The sequence below is a fragment of the Apostichopus japonicus genome, chromosome 17 (genome assembly GCF_037975245.1).
Source record: "Apostichopus japonicus isolate 1M-3 chromosome 17, ASM3797524v1, whole genome shotgun sequence".
Lineage (NCBI taxonomy): Eukaryota > Metazoa > Echinodermata > Holothuroidea > Aspidochirotida > Stichopodidae > Apostichopus > Apostichopus japonicus.
This window is the reverse complement of record NC_092577.1, coordinates 34,549,755-34,573,324: the sequence shown is the minus strand read 5'-3', so window position 1 is coordinate 34,573,324 and position 23,570 is coordinate 34,549,755. Positions and strand designations below refer to the sequence as shown.

At 36.7% G+C, this 23,570-nt stretch overlaps 1 protein-coding gene and 1 pseudogene across 2 annotated transcripts in view; one reads left to right on the top strand and one right to left on the bottom strand.

Moving 5' to 3' along the window:
• LOC139984214 (gamma-aminobutyric acid type B receptor subunit 1-like) overlaps positions 1-23,359 on the top strand; it is a 35,306-nt gene extending 11,947 nt beyond the window's left edge. For both annotated transcript variants that reach the window (XM_071998022.1, XM_071998021.1), the window contains 17 exons: positions 658-798; positions 1,196-1,366; positions 1,911-2,012; positions 7,187-7,301; positions 8,287-8,426; positions 11,450-11,600; positions 12,150-12,244; positions 12,944-13,007; positions 14,316-14,399; positions 15,759-15,909; positions 16,096-16,228; positions 16,887-16,994; positions 19,492-19,614; positions 20,252-20,429; positions 20,704-20,852; positions 21,554-21,661; positions 22,972-23,359. In XM_071998022.1, the coding sequence (XP_071854123.1) occupies positions 658-798; positions 1,196-1,366; positions 1,911-2,012; positions 7,187-7,301; positions 8,287-8,426; positions 11,450-11,600; positions 12,150-12,244; positions 12,944-13,007; positions 14,316-14,399; positions 15,759-15,909; positions 16,096-16,228; positions 16,887-16,994; positions 19,492-19,614; positions 20,252-20,429; positions 20,704-20,852; positions 21,554-21,661; positions 22,972-23,019 (2,061 nt within the window). In that variant the 3' untranslated portion in view covers positions 23,020-23,359. The remainder of the gene's footprint in view (positions 1-657; positions 799-1,195; positions 1,367-1,910; positions 2,013-7,186; positions 7,302-8,286; positions 8,427-11,449; positions 11,601-12,149; positions 12,245-12,943; positions 13,008-14,315; positions 14,400-15,758; positions 15,910-16,095; positions 16,229-16,886; positions 16,995-19,491; positions 19,615-20,251; positions 20,430-20,703; positions 20,853-21,553; positions 21,662-22,971) is intronic.
• Positions 4,157-4,233, bottom strand: LOC139957867 (U2 spliceosomal RNA; annotated as a pseudogene).
• Positions 23,360-23,570: the final 211 nt, after the last annotated feature.

Below are 23,570 nucleotides of genomic sequence, written 5' to 3'. Positions count from 1 at the left end.
ATACAGTCTCATTCTTAGATTTGAAAGTGCCATTACGTCGAACGTTACTGTTCGAGTCATTACCTAATTTACAGATTCCATTTTCTCGCATAGTCCTTTCTTCTTCAATTTAACCGTTTGAATAGAATGCTCAGTTGATATTGATCGACGTTTTACTACCGTAACGGCTAAATAGTTATAATTGTTAAGTAATTGTATAAGCATACACACCAGTATATGATGTATCCTAGCGTTATTTGCGTGGATAAATTACATTCAGTGTGGAAATAACCATGTCAATAACTGTATATGCCATTAACTCTACTTAAAGTGCTGAAAATGTATAGTTAGTCAGACACGCACACACACACACACCCATATATATATATATATATATATATATATATATATATATATATATATATATACATATGTCTATCCAGAAATGGGCCTAGGAAAGCCAAACTGTTTCTGTAGTTAAATTGAACAATGAGCATTGTACCACCATTGAGTGGTGGATATATAAGGTCTTATATAGGTCCGCATTGAAATCTGTAGTGCATGGGCTGAATTTGTCTCTCGTTAACCCCCCTGCTCTACCGTTCTTTGGTATTATTATAGTCTGATATTACGGATAACGTTGTCTTCATTGCTTTTCTTTACATCTTTATTTGGTAGTGTGATGCAGGTAGGGCAATCGATGAGATGTACCGGGCTTTGTACAACGACTCTGTGAAATATGTAATGATATTGGGAGGTGCCTGCTCATCCGTAACACAACCAACAGCTCGTTCATCACACTACTGGCACCTGGTACAGGTAATTATAAAAATATGATGTCTTCCTTTAATTTTTTTCCCCTTTTTTTTTGGGGGGGGGGGGATGGTCTCATTTCACATGTTCGATATCCACCATTTATATTACTATGATAATAAAAAGGCAAGCTAAGGGCACACAATAACATTTGATTGTTAAATACAGAGTTGAAATAAATCATATTGTTTTCGCAGCTGATATGTCCATCTACAATCTAGGGCAAAGCCAACTTTCTTGGGGGTTTTAGAGGGGAAGGGGGGTGTGAGGTAGGCAGGGGGAGGAAGAAGAAGGTTTTGTGGGATCGAGGAGGTGTCGACAGAATTGTTTTTTTTTTGTCTATATCATTGGTTACAATATTTATCTTCCAAAAAAAGATTTGTTTAAATGACTTTTTTTGAAGATGTCACATGCCTCTACTTCACCGCTTTTACGGGATCGTGGCATATTCCCCTTGCTCTTTCGAATGTGGCCCGAAGATTCGACACTCAACGTTGTCAAGTTAGTCTTTATAAAGGCTTTCGGATGGAAAAGAGTTGCTACTATACATGAAAATTTGGATATTTTTTCTATCGTAAGTAATTTGATTTAGCTTCTCCTTGCCTGCTTTTAAAGTGTTAAGGTATTTACGAACATTGGGGGTGGAGGTGGGAGAGGGGGTGGGGGAAGAAATATAGTTCGATGCAGCTCTCCAGCCACGCCCAACTTTAGAGGGCTCTGTCATATTGGTCCTAGTCTAGTTCCACGAAAATGTACAAGATGCAATCTCTGGATACAGATCATAACAATACCGTGATATCATCACTATGTATAGTAGTATATATGCAATTTTGTTCGTACTTATTAAAAGGAAAGATCTTTCGAAACATATTGTCGAAGGTTTTTCCAGCCAAACACATTCTTTTTTTAGCACCTTAACCTTGGTTCTCTAAAAGCACTTCCGATTAACAAGTTTAACATATGACTGAAATTGAACATTTTGTTTAATTTGTGGGCAATACGTGATTACCGGTAACAATGAATATGTTTTTTTTTATGACGAAATTAGGCTTATTGACGCAAGTAAAACAGCCATCTAATATGTTTTCATTTCTAATTTCTCTCTGGACCATCTGAAGCCAACAGCAGATTTTCAAAGACAAGCAACGGATTATGGGATTGATGTTATTGCCGCTGAGAGTTTTACGAAAGACCCATCTTTACAAATTGCTAATCTTAAGGTATGTTTCCATGCACTGGTTTGCGCAAAGGTTCAGCCCGGGAGTGGGGGGGGGGGAGACGGAGAGGGGGTTGTCATCTAACTCCCACCTTCTACTTCCTTCTTCCCACCTTGAACTCGCGAAGAAGCTTCATTGGCTTATCAAAGCCGCAAGCTGACCAAAGTCAATCACTTAGATTCATATTTAACGTCCATGATTATGAATTGTTAACAACTCTGTAACTGGACGAAAGACATTAATCTTGGAGTGACTCGAACTTGGGACTGTATGATTGAAAGGCACCGGAGTTAACCACTGAGCTAACACTCCTTTATCTCCATTAAAACTCCATATCATTACATGATTACATCATCATTACATCATCATTACATCATTACATCATTACATCATTACATGATTACATCATTACATGATTACATCATGATTACATCATTACATCATCATTACTCATTACATCATATCATTATATCATTACATATAATCAGTGGCGTAGGAAGGTACTTTTGAGTGGGGGGGGGGGCTGAAGACTGATGGCCGGCCTGGGGGAAGGGTCTAAGGGGAGGGGGTGTCCCCCTTTGGAATTTTTTGCATTTCCAGGTGGCCTCAGATGCAATTTGGTGCAATATAGCACACTTCAACACCCACTCCATTTTGTAAACTTAATTTTGTATTTTCACTTGCCCTTAGATGCAATTTGGTGCTCCAAATGAGATTTTTTTCTCATTTGGAAATGAAAAAGGGGTTTTCTGACTTGCGAAGCGGGGGGGGGGGGGGGAATGACACTTCCGCTCCTCCACATTTTTCACTGGGGGGGGGGGGCTGGCGCCCCAGCCCCCGGTTCCTACGCCCTTGCATATAATAACAATGGAAGGTGTGGTCATGCTCATTTTCATAGGCTATATTTTCTATGCAGATCAAGAAAGAGAGAAAGAATATATAGATATATATATATGTTTATATATATATATATATAAATAAATATATATATATATATAAATATATATATATATAAACATATATATATATATAAACATATATATATATATGTATAAATATATATATATATAAACATATATATATATATAGGTCAGAAGACATGACACTGCATAAACTCACGCGTGCACACACACGACATCACCACACACCCAGACACACACACACCAACACACACATACATACATGACATCATCATCGCATTGATTCCTTCAGCCTTCGACAAGGAATAAAACCAAAGAGCTCAGTAACATGTAACAGATTTAACATCAAATGATTAATTTAGTAACTTTGGTCGTGATTATTCATGAGCATTGGGTAGGTCGTTTAGATTTCTACATCAAGGAAGAAAGAGACTTGAACAACATCATTAAAAGAAATGATAGTAACCTTCACTTTGACTGTGGTTAATTACAATTAATCATTCCCTGCCTTTCAAAGTGACCAATCAGGTAGATAATCTCCATCACGTGTTACGCTAAACCATCATGCAGATTATACCCTGAGGGGCAATATACACTACATATTTCCCCTTAAAAGACTCTTTACGATGTGTTGGGTACTTATAATGATATGCAACACCTAAAGCCATACGCTTCAGCTAAGTACACATCACGATGAATAACTGATTTGGCAAAATACTGATAAAAATGTATCAAAGAATGATTAACATAACAGTGCTATATGACACGCAAGACTATATCTTGGATTAAAATGAGGAAAAGAGCAAAAAAACAAGAGGAAACCCGGAGTAAAACATTCAAGTTCATCCAGACTTTAGTTTCAAGGACTAGTTCCAGAGCAGCATGAAACAGATGAAAAAATATTCAGTTCTGCCACCGAAAGACTCATTTTTTGTTGTGATAATTCCTGGGCAATGAATAGGTCACTACAATTGTCTCAATGAGACAAAAAATACTTGATCAATATCAATATACAACAATATCAACAGGAATGATAGTTTCTCTAACATTGACTATCATATATTATGATATATATCAAATGTTATACTTTCCCTGCGGAGAGGTATGGAAGATACATTTTAAGAAAAAGTCGCCCAGGAAAGAACCTGGCACGAAAACCAACTACCGAACGACTGATCCGCTCTCAACCCCATCCCCTTGCATCGGGACTGTGACTGTGTGATCATCGTCGGGTGTGTATCACCATTCCCCTCGAAAGGGAACAGATACTACACATAATCTTAGCCAAAAGGCCGAGAAGCGATGGTATGGAAGAGTCCATTCAGGGTTATACTAAAGAAAATTACAGATTATTCCTTTAGAGGCAATATATTTTACATATTTCTCCTTAACAACACTTAACAACATGTTGAATAACTGTGAGCATCACATCCCTTCTAAATGAATTAAACCCCAACAACATATTCCTCTGTTAAATGTCCTCACATTACGATGAACTCCTCTGACCAAGGTTAACTACAAATTTACCATACATATGCCCAAGACAGGGATATATCACGAAGATAATCTCAATTAAAGGTTAAACTAATAACATATTTTCCCCTTAGAGACACATCACCAATACATAAATGATAGACAAAATTAGATGCTTCAACATAACTGCTTCAGATATGTACACCTGTACAAACATTATGATGACAATCTGTGATCATGCTTAAATACAATTAACCATTTCCTGCCCTTCATAGTGACCAATCAGGGAGTTGTTATGGAAACATAACAACTCCCTGGGCCAATCAGGTATAAGTAATCTCCATTAAGGCTTACACTAATGCAATTTGTAGACTATTCCTTGAGGGGTAATTTATACTTCCCCTTAAAGATACTTAAGGAGAAATAAACCCTGTTTTTTTTTAAGTGACCTCATAGTAGAGACTATTATTTTTATACCTTCTGTGAAATAACTATTCGAAACTACCTTTCCCGGAATTTTCTTATTATTATTCACATCTACTGTTTTGGAGGCCATTATGTAGCGAGGGCGCTTCAAAAATGACGTCAGCGAGCCACATTGTAAGTTAAACAATTCCCCTATCTACATATGAATTGTACACTTGCTCTCGGAGATTGTTCGGAAGTTGGTATAAAATGCCGGAGTGTCAAGCATTTGGTTGTGTAAAACAGGAGAGGGGAGGAAGGATCAGGGAAGGGAAAACGATATTAAATTATTCCTGATGGGAAAATTTCCAGAGAAAAGGGAATGTACAAAAGGCACCAAAGCACCATGCTTGTCTCTCCGTCGCAGAACTGTTACTAGTGTTAGCAGTACTAGCATCGGAGTAACTGTCAGTATCTGTTTAGCAAGCTCTAAGTCTCGTTGTCTCAGTTTCTCCACTGTGTATCCAGGCTCGAATTTAAAGCTGTAAAGTCCAAATGCATCCATGTTCTCTTTCTTTTGCAACATTTCCCGAGGCCGCAAAGTGTTTCATAAGAACAATTTGACTAGATATTGCCTCAGTTAACAAGTCACAGTATAAGGCTCAGAAGATTTCAATGTGTTGAACTGCGATATGTGGCTCGCTTACGTCACGAAACAAGCGGGAACCGTCTGAATTCAAACAAAATGGCGAATGCCATGGGTGACAATTAAATCGAATGTTTCCAAGCATTCGTGTTGCTTCTGTCGGAAAGAACGTACTGCAAAACGGTAAGCTCCTATAGCAGAAATGCAAGTGCTTATTTTGCCTTTAACTAGGGTGTTGAGTGCTTGTAATTACATACAACATCTATTCAATCTATGTACACAAACTAACACCCAAATTGTTTTGGGAAGTCGCTGATGCAAAATGAAGTTGCAGAAGGAACTTTCAAACCCATCTGCTATGTACATGACATACTGTCTGCATGTCATCCTTTGCACTGGCACAAAACCTACATCACACCTACAACAACCTACAGCTATCTACCCTACAGCTACCTACAACTTACAGCAACCTACAGCATACCTACATACAGCAACCTACCCCTACCTACAACCTACAGCAAAACTACAGCAACCTACAGCATACCTACATACAGCTACCTACCCTACCTACCACCTACAGCAAACCTACAGCAACATACAGCATACCTACCTACAGCTACCTTCCCCTACCTACCACCTACAGCAAACCTACAGCAACCTACAGAAGCTGCCTTCACACCCATTCCATTTCTCTTTTCTTTGCCCTGTTCAGTAGTCAAAGCTGTAAATTGTTAATGAGTTTTGAGTGAATGGTCTTTCAATAATCATATAGAAAAGTTGGGTGGCTTTGCCAGGAATTCCAGGACATGTTTCCGGCCTGAAAGATTCAGAAACATTAATGCAGGGGTCATATAGGTTAACTTTGTAAAAACCATTTTATTTCAATCAATCATATGTGCTAATTGCAACAGGATTGTCATCCATCTTATTTATAAGATTATTTTTCTAATTAAATGTTAAAAAATATTCTCTCAGACAGTTATGACTATATTGTGATTTGGTTTACTGACAAATTATCACTTAGCCGACTGTATACAAGGTATATTGGCATTTTAAACCACATTATGTAATATAATAATATTTTACATCAATTAATTTGTATATTGAATATTTAATTCAATGGGAAGCTAAATCAATGTGCATAATTTTAGGTTACAGGACCTCTGTAATCACTCTGGCCTAAGTTGTGAATGATTGAAAACATATACTCTGCTCACTGTAAGGTCAATGCTCTAGTCTTGTATGAGAGTAACATTACTATTGGTAATTGTGGATCTAACATATGCATCACCAGAAACAATTGCCACGACTCAATGCCAAATACATATAAAGCTGTAATTGGCTGGTAATTTGTATGTTCATATATTCAACTCAAATGTTTCATCTTGCCATTAATAGAAGCAATTAGACTGAACTTCTGATGGTATTTGCTTTGTGATATGAATGATATCTAACTTATGAAATGTAATTCAGTATAGTATCATACTAAATTGTCAGCGAATATATTCAATTTAAGTTTGTCCTTGAAGTCATGACCCTTTAAAGCTGACAAAAGATATATTAATCTACCAAAAAAATTGCCTGTCGATGGAGATTCTCATCGAAAATGACATCCAACTGCTTTTAAATACGCTAAATTGATCTTGAAACGAGTCGGTATTATATTGGTAACAGTAATTAAGTAATACTGTGTTATTAAGAGCTCTTTTCACTCTTAATTTTTAATCTTTCAGAGAAATGGAGCGAGAATTATCATTGGCAATTTTTACCATAATAAAGCCATTAAGGTTTTTTGCGAAGCCTACAAGCAAGGATTATACGGAAAAGGATATGTATGGGTAATAATCGGTAAAGTATATTGATGAGTCAAATTATAAAACGTTCTGTTTTCCCCATAAGTTTAATTGTTGAGATGGATTTATTTTTGTTTGGTAACTGCAGAAGAACAGATACGCCTTAAAGTGATCGATGTCTCGTATGCTTAAAAGGGAAATAAAGGAAATACAAAATATTAAGTTGTTTACTATATCGAAAGAATATTTGTAGGCTTGAGGTTTCAAAACTAACAGCGATGTAGAAAGGTTGTAAGAAGTACAGTGAGGGGTCGGGAGGGCGTTGAGAGTTGAAGAGAGGTGGTGAGGGGTCGTGATATGAGGTAAGAGGTGACGAGAGTTGATGGGAGGAGCCAAGAGATTGTGAGAAGCGACAAGAGGTGGTAAGAAGTGGCGAGGGGTGATGAGGGCGTTGAGAAGCGTTGAGAGGCGTTGCGAGATTGAGAGAAGTTATGAGAGGTCGTGATATTAGGTAATAGATGACGAGAGTTGATGGGAGGAGCCGAGAGATGGTGAGAAGCGACGAGAGGTGGTAAGAAGTAGCGAGGGGTGATGAGGGCATTGCAAGATGGAGAGAAGTGATGGTGAGAGGTCGTGATATGAGGTAAGGGGTGACGAGAGTTGATGGGAGGAGCCGGGAGATGGTGAGAAGCGACGAGAAGTGGTAAGAAGTAGCGAGGGGGTGATGAGGGCGTTGAGAGGTGTTGAAAGGTGTTGAGAGGCGTTGAGAGGCGTTGAAAGGCGTTGCAAGATGGAGAGAAGTGGTGAGAGGTCGTGATATGAGGTAAGAGGTGACGAGAGTTGATGGGAGGAGCCGAGAGATGGTGAGAAGCGACGAGAGGTGGTAAGAAGTAGCGAGGGGGATGAGGCCGTTGAGAGGTGTTGCCGTTGCGAGATGGAGAGAAGTGGTTAGAAGAGGTGAGAGGGTCTTTCAGATTTACAATCACATATTGTCATGATTCAATTATTGTTGTTTATTTTTCGATTTTTTTTTTTGGCAGGATGGTTTTCAGCCAATTGGTGGCGCGATACCAGTGACGTCAATTGTACGATAGACGAGATGAAAGAAGCCGTAGAAGGTTATTTCTCAGTGGACGGAGACCCCAGGAACAGGTCACCAAACCGTGGCCCTGCTAACATCGTAAGTGCATAAGATCAGTTGAGCGCTATTCGTTATACAAGCGACATCAACATCACATGTCGTTAATTCACCACTATAGTAAACAACTTGTTTCACTGTTTAATTGAAACACGTATGTATTGATCGTCAATACAGGCCGTGTATAAATGTTAACAAATGCTATGCTAACATCCCAGACAAGATCTCTACCTCTGAAACTTGTTCATTTCATAAAAATGTCAGCATTAGACGCAACCTCCTTTTTTTTTTTACTTGGGGTGGGGGTTGCGGGTGGGAGCTAAGATCCTATGTCGTCCAGGAGAAAGATCAACAGAGGAATGGTGGCACCTTTCAGCTGAGAAATTTGTGGTCAAATGGAGGCTGCATGTATGCAAAAAACTGTGCTATAGTTTGCAACAATTGGGTTGAAGAATTGTCGACTGTTTAGTTCGTACCATGCACTTACATACACATTTGGAGTGTTATCTCAGTGGTTAACGCCGGTGCTTTTCAATCATAAGGTCCCCGGTTCGAGTCACTCGCAGATAAATGTATGTCGTCCAGGTACAGAGTTGTTGACAATTAACAATTCATAATCATGGACGTTAAATATGAATGTAAGAGACTGACTTCGGTCAACTTGCGGCGTTGATAAGCCAATGAGGCTTCTTCGCGAGTTCCTGCTTGCAGGAGGATTTAATATACATACATACATACATATATATTTGTACATGGACAGATAGTGAAGGAGAGGAGCAAAAATGATTTCTTTGTCAATACAGCGTAACCCTTACTATGACATCACTCTTTATTTATTTTCATATTTAATTTTTTTATGAAACGTGTTTCTATTGTAACTGTCAATATGATCACGAAAACGGGAATTTCACTAGGCGGTACCGATTTTCAGTCAACAACTTCCTGTGATCTATTTTCGTATAGTACAGTACAGAACAGGTCAACGCAGATTGTTCGAACGAAGCTCGTAGGCCGCACGATTTATAGCATCATCTCTGATATATATATATATATATATATATATATATATATATATATATATATATATATATATTGTTATTAGTTTTACGGGTCCAATCTTGTTGATTGATCTGTTTCAATAAGCCTAAAACGTTTTCCAAATTGCGAATATCGTTTCAACCCGCTGTATAAACGAGCTCTCAAGTGCTATTTTGTACATCTTAATTACATGCATAATCCTATTCTGCGCTAAGTACTGAGTTAGGGAGTCTTAAGTCTGACTGTCGACTTTGTATAAGTATAACATATTTCAACACTTATAATTTAGCTTTGTAATAAAGCAACGAATCGTTTCGGCTTGGACGGCTATAACGTAATAATCAATCAATATATTATAACATCCACGGGATCCGCCTCTGATATGAGACCGAGTACAAGGGTATGACATGAGTACGTATTCGAGTACTAGTATCTATATACTAGATTTCCAAAATGGCCCTAGTACCAGTGCGAGTACAAGACCATGGGGGCCAATACGATTACTAGTATGTATACTAGATTTCCAAAATGGCCCTAGTACCAGTGCGAGTACAAGACCATGGGGGCCAATACCAGTACTAGTATGTATACTAGATTTCCAAAATGGCCCTAGTACCAGTACGAGTACAAAACCATGGGGGCCAATACGAGTACTAGTATGTATACTAGATTTCCAAAATGGCCCTAGTACCAATGCGAGTACAAGACCATGGGGGCCAATACCAGTACTAGTATGTATACTAGATTTCCAAAATGGCCCTAGTACCAGTGCGAGTACAAGACCATGGGGGGCAATACGATTACTAGTATGTATAGTAGATTTCCAAAATGGCCCTAGTACCAATGCGAGTACAAGACCATGGGGGCCAATACCAGTACTAGTATGTATACTAGATTTCCAAAATGCCCCTATAGTACCAGTACACATGCAAAGAGTATCATCCGTTATCTCTTCACTCAGTTAGGCCTATATACCTTAATGGAAAATGGTAAAAAAGAAAGATAAAAAAGAAATCATTAAGTTAACACCGAAATTGATTATCAATGACCAGCCGCTACATCTATACAAACACAGTTCTAGTCCCGTATATTTTCATATAGTCATATTCAGTAGCATGTTCATGTAGGCTGCAAGTTGCGTAACCATGCCGGTGTGATCGCCCAGGGCCTGGGCCAGTAGGAGGGCCCGACTAGAAGTACAACCTTTACCAACATGTACATAAAACATTTACCAACAGTACAAAACGTTTCAGTCCTGTATCTTTGAAAGGATTTTACTACGACCCTGAGATTAAGAGTCTCATGCTCTACCGACTGAGCTAGCCGGGCGGTTGCTTGATTGGTCAGGAAGTTATTACATTTCCAAACCAATTACCTTTATTCCTAATTTTACTATTCGTAGATCATTTATTCCTGCTAAGTGGAAACAGGCAGTTGTTTCCCTATTTTTAAGGATGAGCTGAGAGCAGATTGTGGCAACTATAGGTTCTTCTCAGTTTTGCCTGTTATTACTAAAATTTTTGAGAGAGCTATTCATGCCCAAGTTTATGGTCATATTCAAAACAATGGGCTTTTAAGTTCGGCACAATCTGGATTCAAACAGCAACATTCTACCCTTGCTGCTATTATTGGCGTTACTGACTACATTCTTGTTAATATGGACAAGGGTCAGATCACTGCGGCTGTGTTTTTGGACCTAAAAAAGGCGTTTGATATATACAGTTAACCATGAGATTCTCCTGCGTAAATTATCATATTCCGGAATTGCATGGCCAGAAAAACAAAACAAGGGGTGGACCATGAGATTAAGAGTCTTATGCAGCTCGTCCCACTGAGCTAGCCGGGCGATTGATTGATTAATTGGTCAGTATAGGGCTCGAACTTAAGTTTCTTTCAATTTATTGACAATCTCATTGTAAAAACTGAAGACAGCAAAAACTGTAATATAGTAAAGAAGCAGATTAAAAATTATGTTACAACTAAAAGACACCAACCGATATTTGATTTTTGTCTTTATTTTTGGTCAGTCAACCGATGAATATTTTGCCTTATTAGAAGACACGATGAGTAATGTACAGTCTAATGATTCAGCGTATCAGAACTCACCCTACGGGTTCGATTCCGCGTGGGCTATTGCAATGGCGCTACATCAAGCTAACCAAGAACTTCAAATGCAGAGTAAGTTTTACATATCATATAAAACGAAAACTTCAATAATTGGGTCGGAAAGGGGGATGGGGGGAGGGGTGTCGGCGGTAGGATGGATTTGAGGGTTTGGAGGGATTGGAGGGGCTGGAGAGGTTGAGGTTATCTTATTGTTTTAATTAATTCTCTTCAAATATCTGTGAACAATTTAGAGGGTCAAAACTAACAGGACAGTACTTTTGAAACTTTTGTTGCTGTTATCATAGCAATATTTAGAACACAATACATAGGAGTTGTACTGTTGAACGTAAATTATACTGTAGTAGGGAACGCTTGATAGTTTATTGTTATGTATGATGGGTGGAGCAGGATTGAATGGTGTGGGTAAGGGGGGGGGGGGGAGGGTGGATCGTCGAAAGCCAGTGACGTTATTTGAAGGGGCCGGTGTATTTTCTTTAACTTGCTGCAGGAGAAGCATTGCGTTAATTTTCTTACCTTTATATTGAGGTATATCATTAGTTTGCGTATCCTACGTGACGTCATATTTGTTTGCCATAAGTCGTTTTTTATCCTTTCGTTTAGATCCACCAAGGAGTATTGCTGAATTTACTTATAATAACGACGTGTACACTCATATCTTTGATGCTATGAGGTCAATGAACTTTCTTGGAGTTTCAGTAAGTTAAGCTTATTTCTTTATTGATTGATTTATTCATTCATTCATATGATCATGCATTACCTATTGCCAAGAATTGAAATTTCTACTGTTGATGAATGATGTGTACCTAATAAAGAAACACAAAGAGAATTTCGTCTCATGTTTCCATAGTGATATAACATACTCTGCTGTTGCCATAGATACTCCAGGAAGTGCATCACCAGATGGTAGGTATAGTCTGTTCCAAAAAGCTTTAATTGACTCTTTAAGCGTTGTCCTTGTTATTACTAATCTACTTTTGAAATGTCGTACGTTTAGAACGTGTGATCAGTTGTCAATGATCCCTTCATTAAGAAATCATTCAATATATGTTTCGTAAACTGCTATTCAACCGTTATGGAATCGTAGGAAGTATAATATGAATAGATTCGTTACAAATTCGTTTGTAGAAATAAAGAGAGAGAAAAACTAACAGACTTTTCTCCTGGATTCAAACGTAAATGTCGTATGAGTATAATTTATGCAGTCGTTTTTTTTTCTAGAATACATTAAGGACTCTATCAATGTCACAGACATTATGTTGCAATCCAACCATAGCAACAGCGTTTGTGTTCAAAAATATATATTTGCGGAAGAGTAAAAAATTACGCAACATGTTTGCTATGAACTATTTTTTTTTTAATAAGGAGTATTTTTGTTGTGTTTTCCTTTCTGCTAGGGACCAGTAACATTTACAGATGACGGCGGCCGAACTGGGGGTATGGTCCTCGAACAGAACCAAGGTAAAAGGTTAAATATCACAAAAGAACCTTAGTTGCATCTGTGAAGGAAAAAGAATTATTTTATTGAAAGATAACTAAATTATATAAGTGAAATCAGATCTAAAGTCTCTGTGTTCCATTTTGTCTAAAGTTTGATAAATTCTTTGATGTCAACTGTGAACAAAATAATACAGTGGAGCCAGATCCGAATGTTTTGTGCAATATATATATATATATATATATATATATATAAATACATATACATATATATTTATATTTATATATATATATATATATGTTTATATATATATATATATATATGTATATATATATATATATATATATATATATATATATATATATATATATATATATATTTATATATATACTTCATTAACATAACTAGGAAATTTATAGGAAAGTAAATTTAACGTAACGTTACTTAGTAGACACACGAAACACACATAATTGTGTGTAACGTGAAACAACTTTATCTTTACTTCAGTCTATTGAAAATTTCATGGTTCAAAACAGATAGTAATATGTATTACAATATACAGACACACACACTTCCATTAAGTGAATCAATTATTCATTAGTCATACTCTCTACAATATAATGGTTCACTTCTTTCTTCTGCCTCTTCTTCTTCTAATTAACAAAATTTGATTGATCATGCTTGTGTGTATGGGACACAATTTTAAAGATAAATTTTAAAATAAATAATCAGAAAGATAGACAAAGGAATCGTGACTTCAGAATAAGTTTGTGTATTATTGTTTATATAATTTGAATGAATTTTGCCAACAATAAAATATAATAAAACGTGCATTTAACTTCCGAAATTTGAAGAATACTTCATTTCCCTTCTGGTACATGTTATGCACTTATTAATTTATCAAATAAACTTCTTGTGACGTACACCTGGTTCAACGTTCAAGGTCACAAATTTCTTTCTCCTTATGACGTCACTATTGATTACCTTGCGTGTATAGAACGAAGGGAAGGGAGTTTAGAACTACATGGGAGTCAACTGCACTGACCCCACAGCCACACCTCCTCCCTGGCTCTGTCCCTGTTTAATTTGCTTTATTGCTTTAGTAATAAATACCATCCGATATACATTTGCATTTCTATATTGCATTTCTATATATCTATATATATATCTATATATATATATATATATATATATATATATAGATATATATATAGATATATATATAGATATATATATAGGCCTATATATATATATATATATATATATATATATATATATATATATATATATATATATATATATATTTATCCCATTGGTTCTTTCTATTACAGGTGGAACAGAGATCCGTGTTGCAATTTACGATCCGTCTAAAGAGGAGGAACCACTCCAATGGATTCAACAGGATATATGGCAAGGTACTTTATCAACTAAAATTATAGTCTGTGTTTATAATCGCTCTGTGTTTGCTCTTCTCGAGATTTAAAACCCCTCCAAAAATGTTATGAAATCAATAAAACAAAAGATAGCCAAATAGTCTCTATTGAAAAGAAACAAAGATTCCGGGACACGTTAGATTGTAACCACAATCGGTTACTTTCAGGTTAGTTGTTATATGACAGTGTTTGCTATATCACTCAAAGGACCCAATAATGTATTCCGCCAATGTCGTAATAAAAACAACACCGATATGCCGTAACAGAAAGAGTGACGTCATGCACGGAAGTTGAGGAGTTCATGTATATCCTATAAGGTAATCCTATGAATTATTCTTTAAATAAAATATTGAGTGAGAAATCATCTCTACAATGGAGATAATTAAGGAGAAAATTGTCACGCACAGGCATCACATATATAACACTATAGCATATATGACCTCAAGATGCACTAATTAATGCTCGTCGTTGTTTTAATTAGCTCATTTAGTATACAAACAAAACATATCATTTTTAAAGAACCATGAATGACTTGAATACGTCGCAATGACGCAGCGAGAGAGGTTTTTCTTTCTATATATGTTGTTGATTTGACAAGGCTGTTTGTGTGATTTCTGCGTAAGAATTGAGGTTGATGGGCGCATGACAGAGTTCGAATAAAGGGTAAAGATACGTGGATTATTTATGAACAATGACGTCATTCTGTGCAGGTTTGGCTGTAAAAGAATCTCTTTCCAGTATAACACGATCAGGTATATCTTAACTTCCAAAATATGTAAATACTTTGGTTATATTTTCCAGCCATTCTCTCCTACATCCATTTATCGCAAAGAAGCAAGTATAACTTCCAGTAGCGTTTACTCTCATCTTTGACTGATCTCTTGTGTTTTACTATAATATGATTTACCAATTAATACTGCAAAAATCGTCTTGGCAGTAAGCAGCTTCACGAAATGGTTCGAAGGACTCGATAAGTTTATGAAGGCAATGTGCTGGCGAATGTGGATTCCTGGATGAAAAACTCACCCTATATTTTACCCGACTTGGGCTTGAACCAACGGCCATACATATATGTTTTATTTCTATTAACGATCAGTCTATGGTATTACATATAAATATATATATATATATATATATATATATATATATATATATATATATGTATATATATATATATATATATATGTGTGTGTGTGTGTATGTGTGTGTGTGTGTGAGCGTGTACTTATGAATGTGACTTGATGTTGCTGAGGATAGATATGAATGTTATTTGCATGTGAACTTAGCAATCATTCAGATTCTAACATTTTGGGAAGATAATAGATTTTTCTTATGTTTAAGGAGATGGTCCACCACCAGATTCTACCATCGTAGAAGAACTTAGGATTACAATCCCTAAGTTTCTATTCATTGCCATGACAACCCTTGCTGTTGGCGGTGCTATTTTGGCGATCTTTTTTCTAGCCTTTAATATTAAGAACAGACATAAAAGGTAAGCAACTTTTGTGCATTTTAACTGTTTAACTTTTTATTAACAATGTTTCATAATTTGCAATCGAAACTCGTTTAATACAAGGATTAAATGTAAGTGCTACTTACTCGCGAAATATTAGAAGAAAGATATACCATATCTTACTCCTGAATATCGTTTCCATATGCTAACCGTGTGTCACTTCAGATTCATCAAGATGTCGAGTCCTAATTTGAATAACTTGATCCTGATTGGAGGAATCTTGGCTTACGTCTCTATGATATTCTTTGGGATTGACGACGGCATAGTTTCAGAAGACGCCCTCATTTGGATGTGCAAGGTAACATAAATTATGACAGTCGCTTGGACAAAGAAGGGGATGGGTGAGGAGTGAGGGGTGAGGGGTGAGGGGTAAGGGGCATAACCATCGCCTTTTTTGTTAGCAGGGGGTATTCATTCAATATTTGTTAGCACAATCTTGTGTTTAGAACTGATTATAGACTTATTTATAGTTGACAGAGAGTGACGCTTCTTCCTCCTTTATAATATGTTTATATGTTTTATGTTCATATATGTTATATGTTTATAATATGTTAATATATTTATGTTCTATGTTCATATATGTTATATGTTTATAATATGTTTATAATATGTTTAATGTTCATATGTTATATGTTTATAATATGTTTCTTCCCTCACGTTATATAGCCTCCTTTTGCCTATGACAATACCAAATTCAATATGAATTTCGTCCTCGATAAAATATGCTAGTTGGAGTTTAGTTTCAAGTTCATGCCGTAACTAATGTACCATAGTTTACGTAGGAAGCATAACTTCTACTAAATAATCCTTTAACCAAGGAAACGTGTACTATGCACATTGCAAACGCGAATGCAAATAAATGGACCACCCGTTCGACAGTGTTCGACAATGTGACCATGCTTCAAGTGCGCATGTGTACAGAGTAATGACGTCACGTTTCCTTTCCATCCTGACAGGGACATTTATGGACGTTCGTTGCATCTTTCTCAATCGCTTATGGCGCCATGTTTGCTAAAACATGGCGGGTTCATAGAATATTCACCAACAAGAAACTTCAAAAAATGGTAAGAAAACTTTTAACTTACAACAAAAAGAAGAAAAAATCTGTAAATGGAAGGTATATTGAAATAATTGTTGCATATTTATAATTGTCTTTCGAAGTGCCTAGACTAGATGAGTTTGTTCTGCTTCATGTCTAAACCATTTCCCTGCTCTAGTAATCACAGTTCCCAACTCCCAGCCCCAGCACCAACTCATATACCCACCAACTACATGGCCATCAGAGTAACCCGTAACATTCCTAAATCAAACATATATCACATATCCATAAGCAAGATACACCGCAATGAAAAAATAATACGCTTTAAATATACCTTACTTGAGAAATAATAAGTCTTTTAAAGTCTTCGTTTCGTAAGATCTAAAACCTTTATCTTTACAAGCAGCCTAAATTAAAGTATTTACGCATAGCTATACATATTAATATTGTAAGTGTACCTAAGCGGTGCATTTTATATGTAAACTTCTAAATAACCTTGACATTTCGCGAATATTTATTTAATAAAATATGGATGATCGGGAGCTAAAATCTTTTATGTTAATGACCTATAATATCACATAACGTAGAGTGACTTTACCTTCTTGCCGGCAGTTTTACTTTTAAAAGATCGCGTGCCATGGCGTTCGTGCTATAAATTATAGATATATTGCGTGAGAAAAATCCTATTAAACATGCAAGAAACTGCTATCCTTAAGCAACTTTGTTGGGGTTTGATCGGTAATATTTTTCTTACTAAATATGTTTTAAAATGTTTACTCGTAATAACATTGCAATTGACTGTAATCTGGTATAGGTTTTATAGAGATGGAGAAACAACACAAATTGGCCCTTTGAATCGATAATGTGCTGCCGCCTATATTCTTGGTACTATTTGGGCTTCGGGTTATTGATACCAAAGCTGCATATACCTTTAAGAGCGGATGAGAGGTTCTTCCGATGTGTGCCATAGCTAAATTCTGCCTTGGTCTCTTATACGTATCCATATATAACATATTTGGAAGATGGTCCTTCCGCAGTCAATGCCATCCTAGATGGATTGGTGATCGCTTAACATTTTCTTTCAGAACACTTTTCACTTCTCCCTTGCCGGGATATTGTGGATAATTTAGAAGCAAATTATATACTTATTCATACGAGTTGATAATGACCAGCTCGACGGCTTATTAAAACTTTGATACATGATACTGTAGATTTGACGTTTCAGCCGTTTAGACTGAAAAGCGGAAAGGTATAGAGTTATAAGAGTATAAATGATGTCTTTTAAGCACATCACATTAAAAATTATTTACCAGTTCCCAGTGTCATTGCCTGCTGATCTTCTAGATTGTGTAAAATTGGTTCAGCATCACCTGGAAATGGTAATCATCGTTAGTTTCAAGGGACAATGAATTGACTTGTGAAGACATTAGTTTATGTATTGATACAGAGGGTTAATTCCGGGAGAGAGCTTCTAGTTTCTCCATCTCTAACACCTCCCTGATCAAACGAAACAAGACAACCCTCATTGGACATTTCGTCGCGAATCAATTGACTCGTGATTCCTGTTTACGATTCTATACATTTCGTCTGTTTATAGCTCCATGGTCAACCAGACGAGATTTTATTTAGTTTAGTTTAGTAGAAAAAAGGATCAGGAGGGACACTTAAGTCCCCATCAAGGACCCTATAGAGAGAGAAAAAAAAACTGAAGACACAAACACTCAGACCCGATTACAATGCTTAAAGTGCTTGTCCAAAGCATTCTTAAACCCATTGACACTACTTGCAAGTACAACTTTCTCAGGCAAACCATTCCACTCATTCACAACCCTATTAGAAAAAAAATATGCCGAATATTAATCCTACTATGTGACTTTTGGAGTTTAAGACAATGACCTCTGGTACAACTACTGTTAGCAAACATGAAAAAGTCGGTAAGAATAAATTGTCGAAACCATACACAATCTTGAAAACCTGGATCAAGTCCCCACGTAACCTCCTAAGCTCCAGTGTGGTGAGATGACCGCCTATAATAAGGAACACTCTTTAAGGAACTAATCATCCTAGTAGCCCTCCTCTGGACCTTTTCAAGTACATTTCTGCATACAGTTGGTCTATACGCGAGGTGTGCTAACCAATCATATGCGCAGCAGTTCATATGACGTAATGTATTGCATATTTATGAGCAAAATGTAAACCACAACCGATGGGGTGGGGTGGGGGTGGAGGGGATCTCCAGCCACTCCCCAAACCTTACAGACGGCGTTGTTATATCGGTCCTATCCATGGGTATGTTTACAGCACTGGAGAGCCTCGTGAAATCTAAGACTAATTTGCATAAATAATTGTTCCTTGCTATTGTACCTTTCGCATCCTACACAGAGTTGGTACGGCATGCAACGTCATATAGTGGAGTGGATTTGGCGGGAAGTTGAAAGTTAGTTGTTTTTCGTGATGCCCTTTAGATAAAGATAAAGTTGCTTTAACCATTAAATGTACATATTGTTTGTTGTTATTTCCAGAGTATTAAAGATCATCGTTTATATGTGATGATAGGTGCTCTGCTTGCCGTGGATATATTAATATTTTTAGTTTGGGAAATAACAGATCCTTTGAAAGTTGTCCAAAGGGAGACACATTTCAAGGTAGGTCTACATCTTATGCTTTCATATATAAGAGGGACTGTACAGCTGTTTGTTGCAAAATTTTAAGAGTATTACACAAGTAAATTGCCACTTTGAATGAAATTTAGCATATCTAGCAATTGTCTGGTCACTATTTAGTCTCTCTTATCTGTGTATGAGTTTATGTAAATGAGGTCATTAACTGTTAATTATATGCATATTCATTTTGCAATCTTACATGTCATACCCACACACACAAAATACCAAGGAATTAAAAACCAATGCATATTACTATATGTATATATGCATATTGTTAATGAAAACATAGCAAAAACTCTCGAAGGAACCTATATTTTTCATATTTCTGGCAGATAAAACTTTAATTGATATAAAAGGAATTAACCCACATGATCGTGTATAAAAATATGTAAATTAGGTGGGCGTTTCAGTAATTTAAAATATATCTCGTATATAGAACAGTGTGGCACAGAAATCCAGGTATATTAGCTTTTGGTACCGTTGGAAAATGGCAACAAGGTCAGCCAAAATTATGGAAATTAGAACCGAAGAGAAAACCAAGGAATATAATTGAGTCTTGGCCTACATTTCTCCTCGAAATACTAGTCTTGTTAACCCTGATACTTTTAACATCATGCAGCTGGATCACAACGATATTTTACGGGTTTCCTTGGCAACGGTATGCGAGGCTAATGGTCAAATATATTTCTACGGGCTCATTCTGAGTATCAACGGAGTGCTTTTGATGTTTGGGGCATTCCTAGCTTGGGAAACGCGTCACGTGACAGTTAAAGCTTTAAACGATTCTAAGTACATAGGTAAGCAGGTGTGTTTTTTTTCTTTAAATTTTGATATAATCTGGTGGTATATATTTAATTGTCTTGAATATTATAGCATTGTTTCAGAAGCCACCATATAATTCATACTTTGGTTCGAAATTAGAAATTACATATTGGAAATATTTTTCTTTTGCAAAGAATGTGTGCGTTCTTTTGTAAAATTTTAGCCTCGATCGAATGTTATTATGAAATTAGATTAGTTCTCAGCTACTTTTAGTCGAAATCATCTGGTTTTTCTCATTTCTTGATACAGGCATGAGTGTGTACACTGTCGTGGTCCTCTCTTTCGTCGGTGCACCAGTGGCCCTTGCAATTGATGACGTAGCACTCCACTACGCACTTATTTCTACGTTTATATTCTTCGCCACAACTCTGACACTCTGCTTGGTTTTCATACCAAAGGTAGGTTGTTCCAGAAGTGTGACAATAAGCGGTTCAGGTGGGTCCATCCAACCAGGGCCCCCAATGAACAGGGCCCCAATGACTACGGGCCCCAAGGGTTGATTCTGACATTTTGACTCAATGGATCACAACTGTCAGCCCAGCAAGATACATTACCAAACAGACCTGTGCTGGATATACATATTTGGCGTTGTATTAATTAATTTATTGCAGATTGGATAACGGAAAGGCGAAGGGCCGCAGTTCTCATGCACTCTCGAAACAGCACCCCTGAGACTCTAGCCACGTCACCGGGTCGTTCCTGTAGACTTTTAACAGTCGTTGTTGCAAAAAGGAACATATTATGAAACTCGCGTTTGTCTTGACTGTAAAGTCGTCCGTAGTAATATCCTTACCGGACGTATACACACTAAATTGTCCACGCATTTTCGTTTCTTTGTGGACATAGACCAGGTTAGAGCTATACACCATACCAAATAGCTGACAAGTTTGTTATTTGTATGTCACCTTCACTTTTCCGAATCATCACAATGAAGATTTTCCCTTGCCCCAATGAGAACCTCAACTTTCCTTCACTTGAAAAACAAGCGGCCAATTTATTTATATATATTTATTGGTAAACGAATTCACTACGCTGTTCTTTGAATAACACAAAATATTTTCATTGAACTGTTTCCATTTCCCCCTTCTTAATCCGACAGTTGAAGGATATTAACGCTGTTGCGCCTAACACAGCATTTCTCACAAGACCAAATGCGGGCGTCGAGGGCGAAGCCGATACAAGTGGGCCGACACGTTCTGTATATGAGGTGAGCACCGTCATGGTCTTTACGTAGAGAGCTGCTATATACAAAGATATACAAAGTCTTACTAGACTGGAAGGGTGTGATGGGAGGGGGAGGGGGAGGTGCTACCGCCGCCGCGGGGTCTGTGGTTTATAAGGTAGCCCGAGGAAATACGTGATCAGAAATAATGTATTCTCATTTTTATAATATTACATTTATATGCCTATATTAAGAAACGGAAAGACTTCAAAACATTGTTTCGGTGACTTATTTCCCCTGTTATTGAAGAAGAGCGCCTTAAAATATTGTCTTCGAATTGTCAAGGCAAACTCAAAAGCTGTTTGAAGCACTTTTAAGTTGTGTTTTCCGAGACGTATTTTACGTTTGGCGAAACTGCACAAGTGGAACATTGAGTGAATCACCCTGCGTTTGTGCAAAGCGCAATCTACCCGGCTTGTTCGCATGCTTAGAAGTGTTTTTCGCGCGACTGTGTTTACTTTGATTCAGAAATCTTTAAACAGTACTAATTACGAAAATTAGGACTTTTACTCTAAAACACTTATGGCCTACATTCTAATTGTTTTGTTTGTACTGTCATTAACAGCTAAAGGGCGTATAAATAAAAACAAATGAAGATCAATATTCTCGCCTGCAGGCGTTTGTTCGGCGAATGATTCCTAGATATTTACCAAATTCTACCCGGACAAGTAGGCCTACGCCAAATTATAATGCAATCGGGCAAGGAAAGATATACCATTGAACTGGGATTTTTTCATCTGATGAGAAATTCAGTGGCGGATAATTAACCATTATATTCTATAATGAACAATGTCTTGTCAAGGAAACTTGTCAAAATATGATTATTTATTGCATGTAAATAGGAAATCGCTTAATTTCAAATTTAACAGTTTTCCTTATTATTTGAAACACAAAGTGATTTATCAGACCATAAATAAATCATATTTTATAATATTATCAAAACCAAATTACAAATGGGTTAAAACTATGTTTAATAACATTTTGAACGTGTACATATAATACAGTTTTCACTGTAGCACGCGAAGGATTCTCTCAGGGCATTCCCCTAACGTGCAACCGACGTATATGCGTCGATATGATGTTAGCCTAACTGTGGCTGGTAAATGACCTTAAATGTTAACAAGATGGCGTATACATACAAACATTCATTGCATCTTTCCATAGCAAACGAGATCATTATTGAGGATCCACGGTGCGAAATATTATGTATAATGTATGTCAATAGTTATATTGATATTTTTCTCTTATGACGTCACAACCTATTGAAATGAATTTGATTTTTTTTTTCTTTGCAGAAAGATAAACCGATCAACGAAGACAAGGGATGTAGCAACACTAAATGAATGGACTGCAATATAAATAGAGTGATCGGTCGTGGCTTGGCGACGAAAACTTGTTTTTCTTTTTCACTTACTGATAGTGCATGTATGTATTGCATTAATTAAAGATCTTGATTTGCTGCAAAGCTTAGGAACTAATAGAGTAAAGCATTAAGGCAACGCTACATGGTTGCATTTTACATTAAAGTTATGGAGGTAACTGAACCCAATCCAATTACTTTCATTATCGCATGAAACGCACTGCGCAGCAAAACTGGACAACATGACCAAACAAGATGGCGTAGATACTGATTATAGAAACAACCATGTTTGACCATCCATTGTTGACAAAACCATTATACGCTTTATATATATATATATATATATATAAATATATATATATATATATATATATATATATATATATATATATATATATATATATAAATGAAAATCGTAATGAGTTGGAAAATCAAGAACAGTGAAAAAACTTTCAGCCTCCACCGGGATTCGAACCAGGGGCCTTCCGCTCTGTACGCGGACACCCTATCCACTAGGCTTTGAACGCTGAGTGT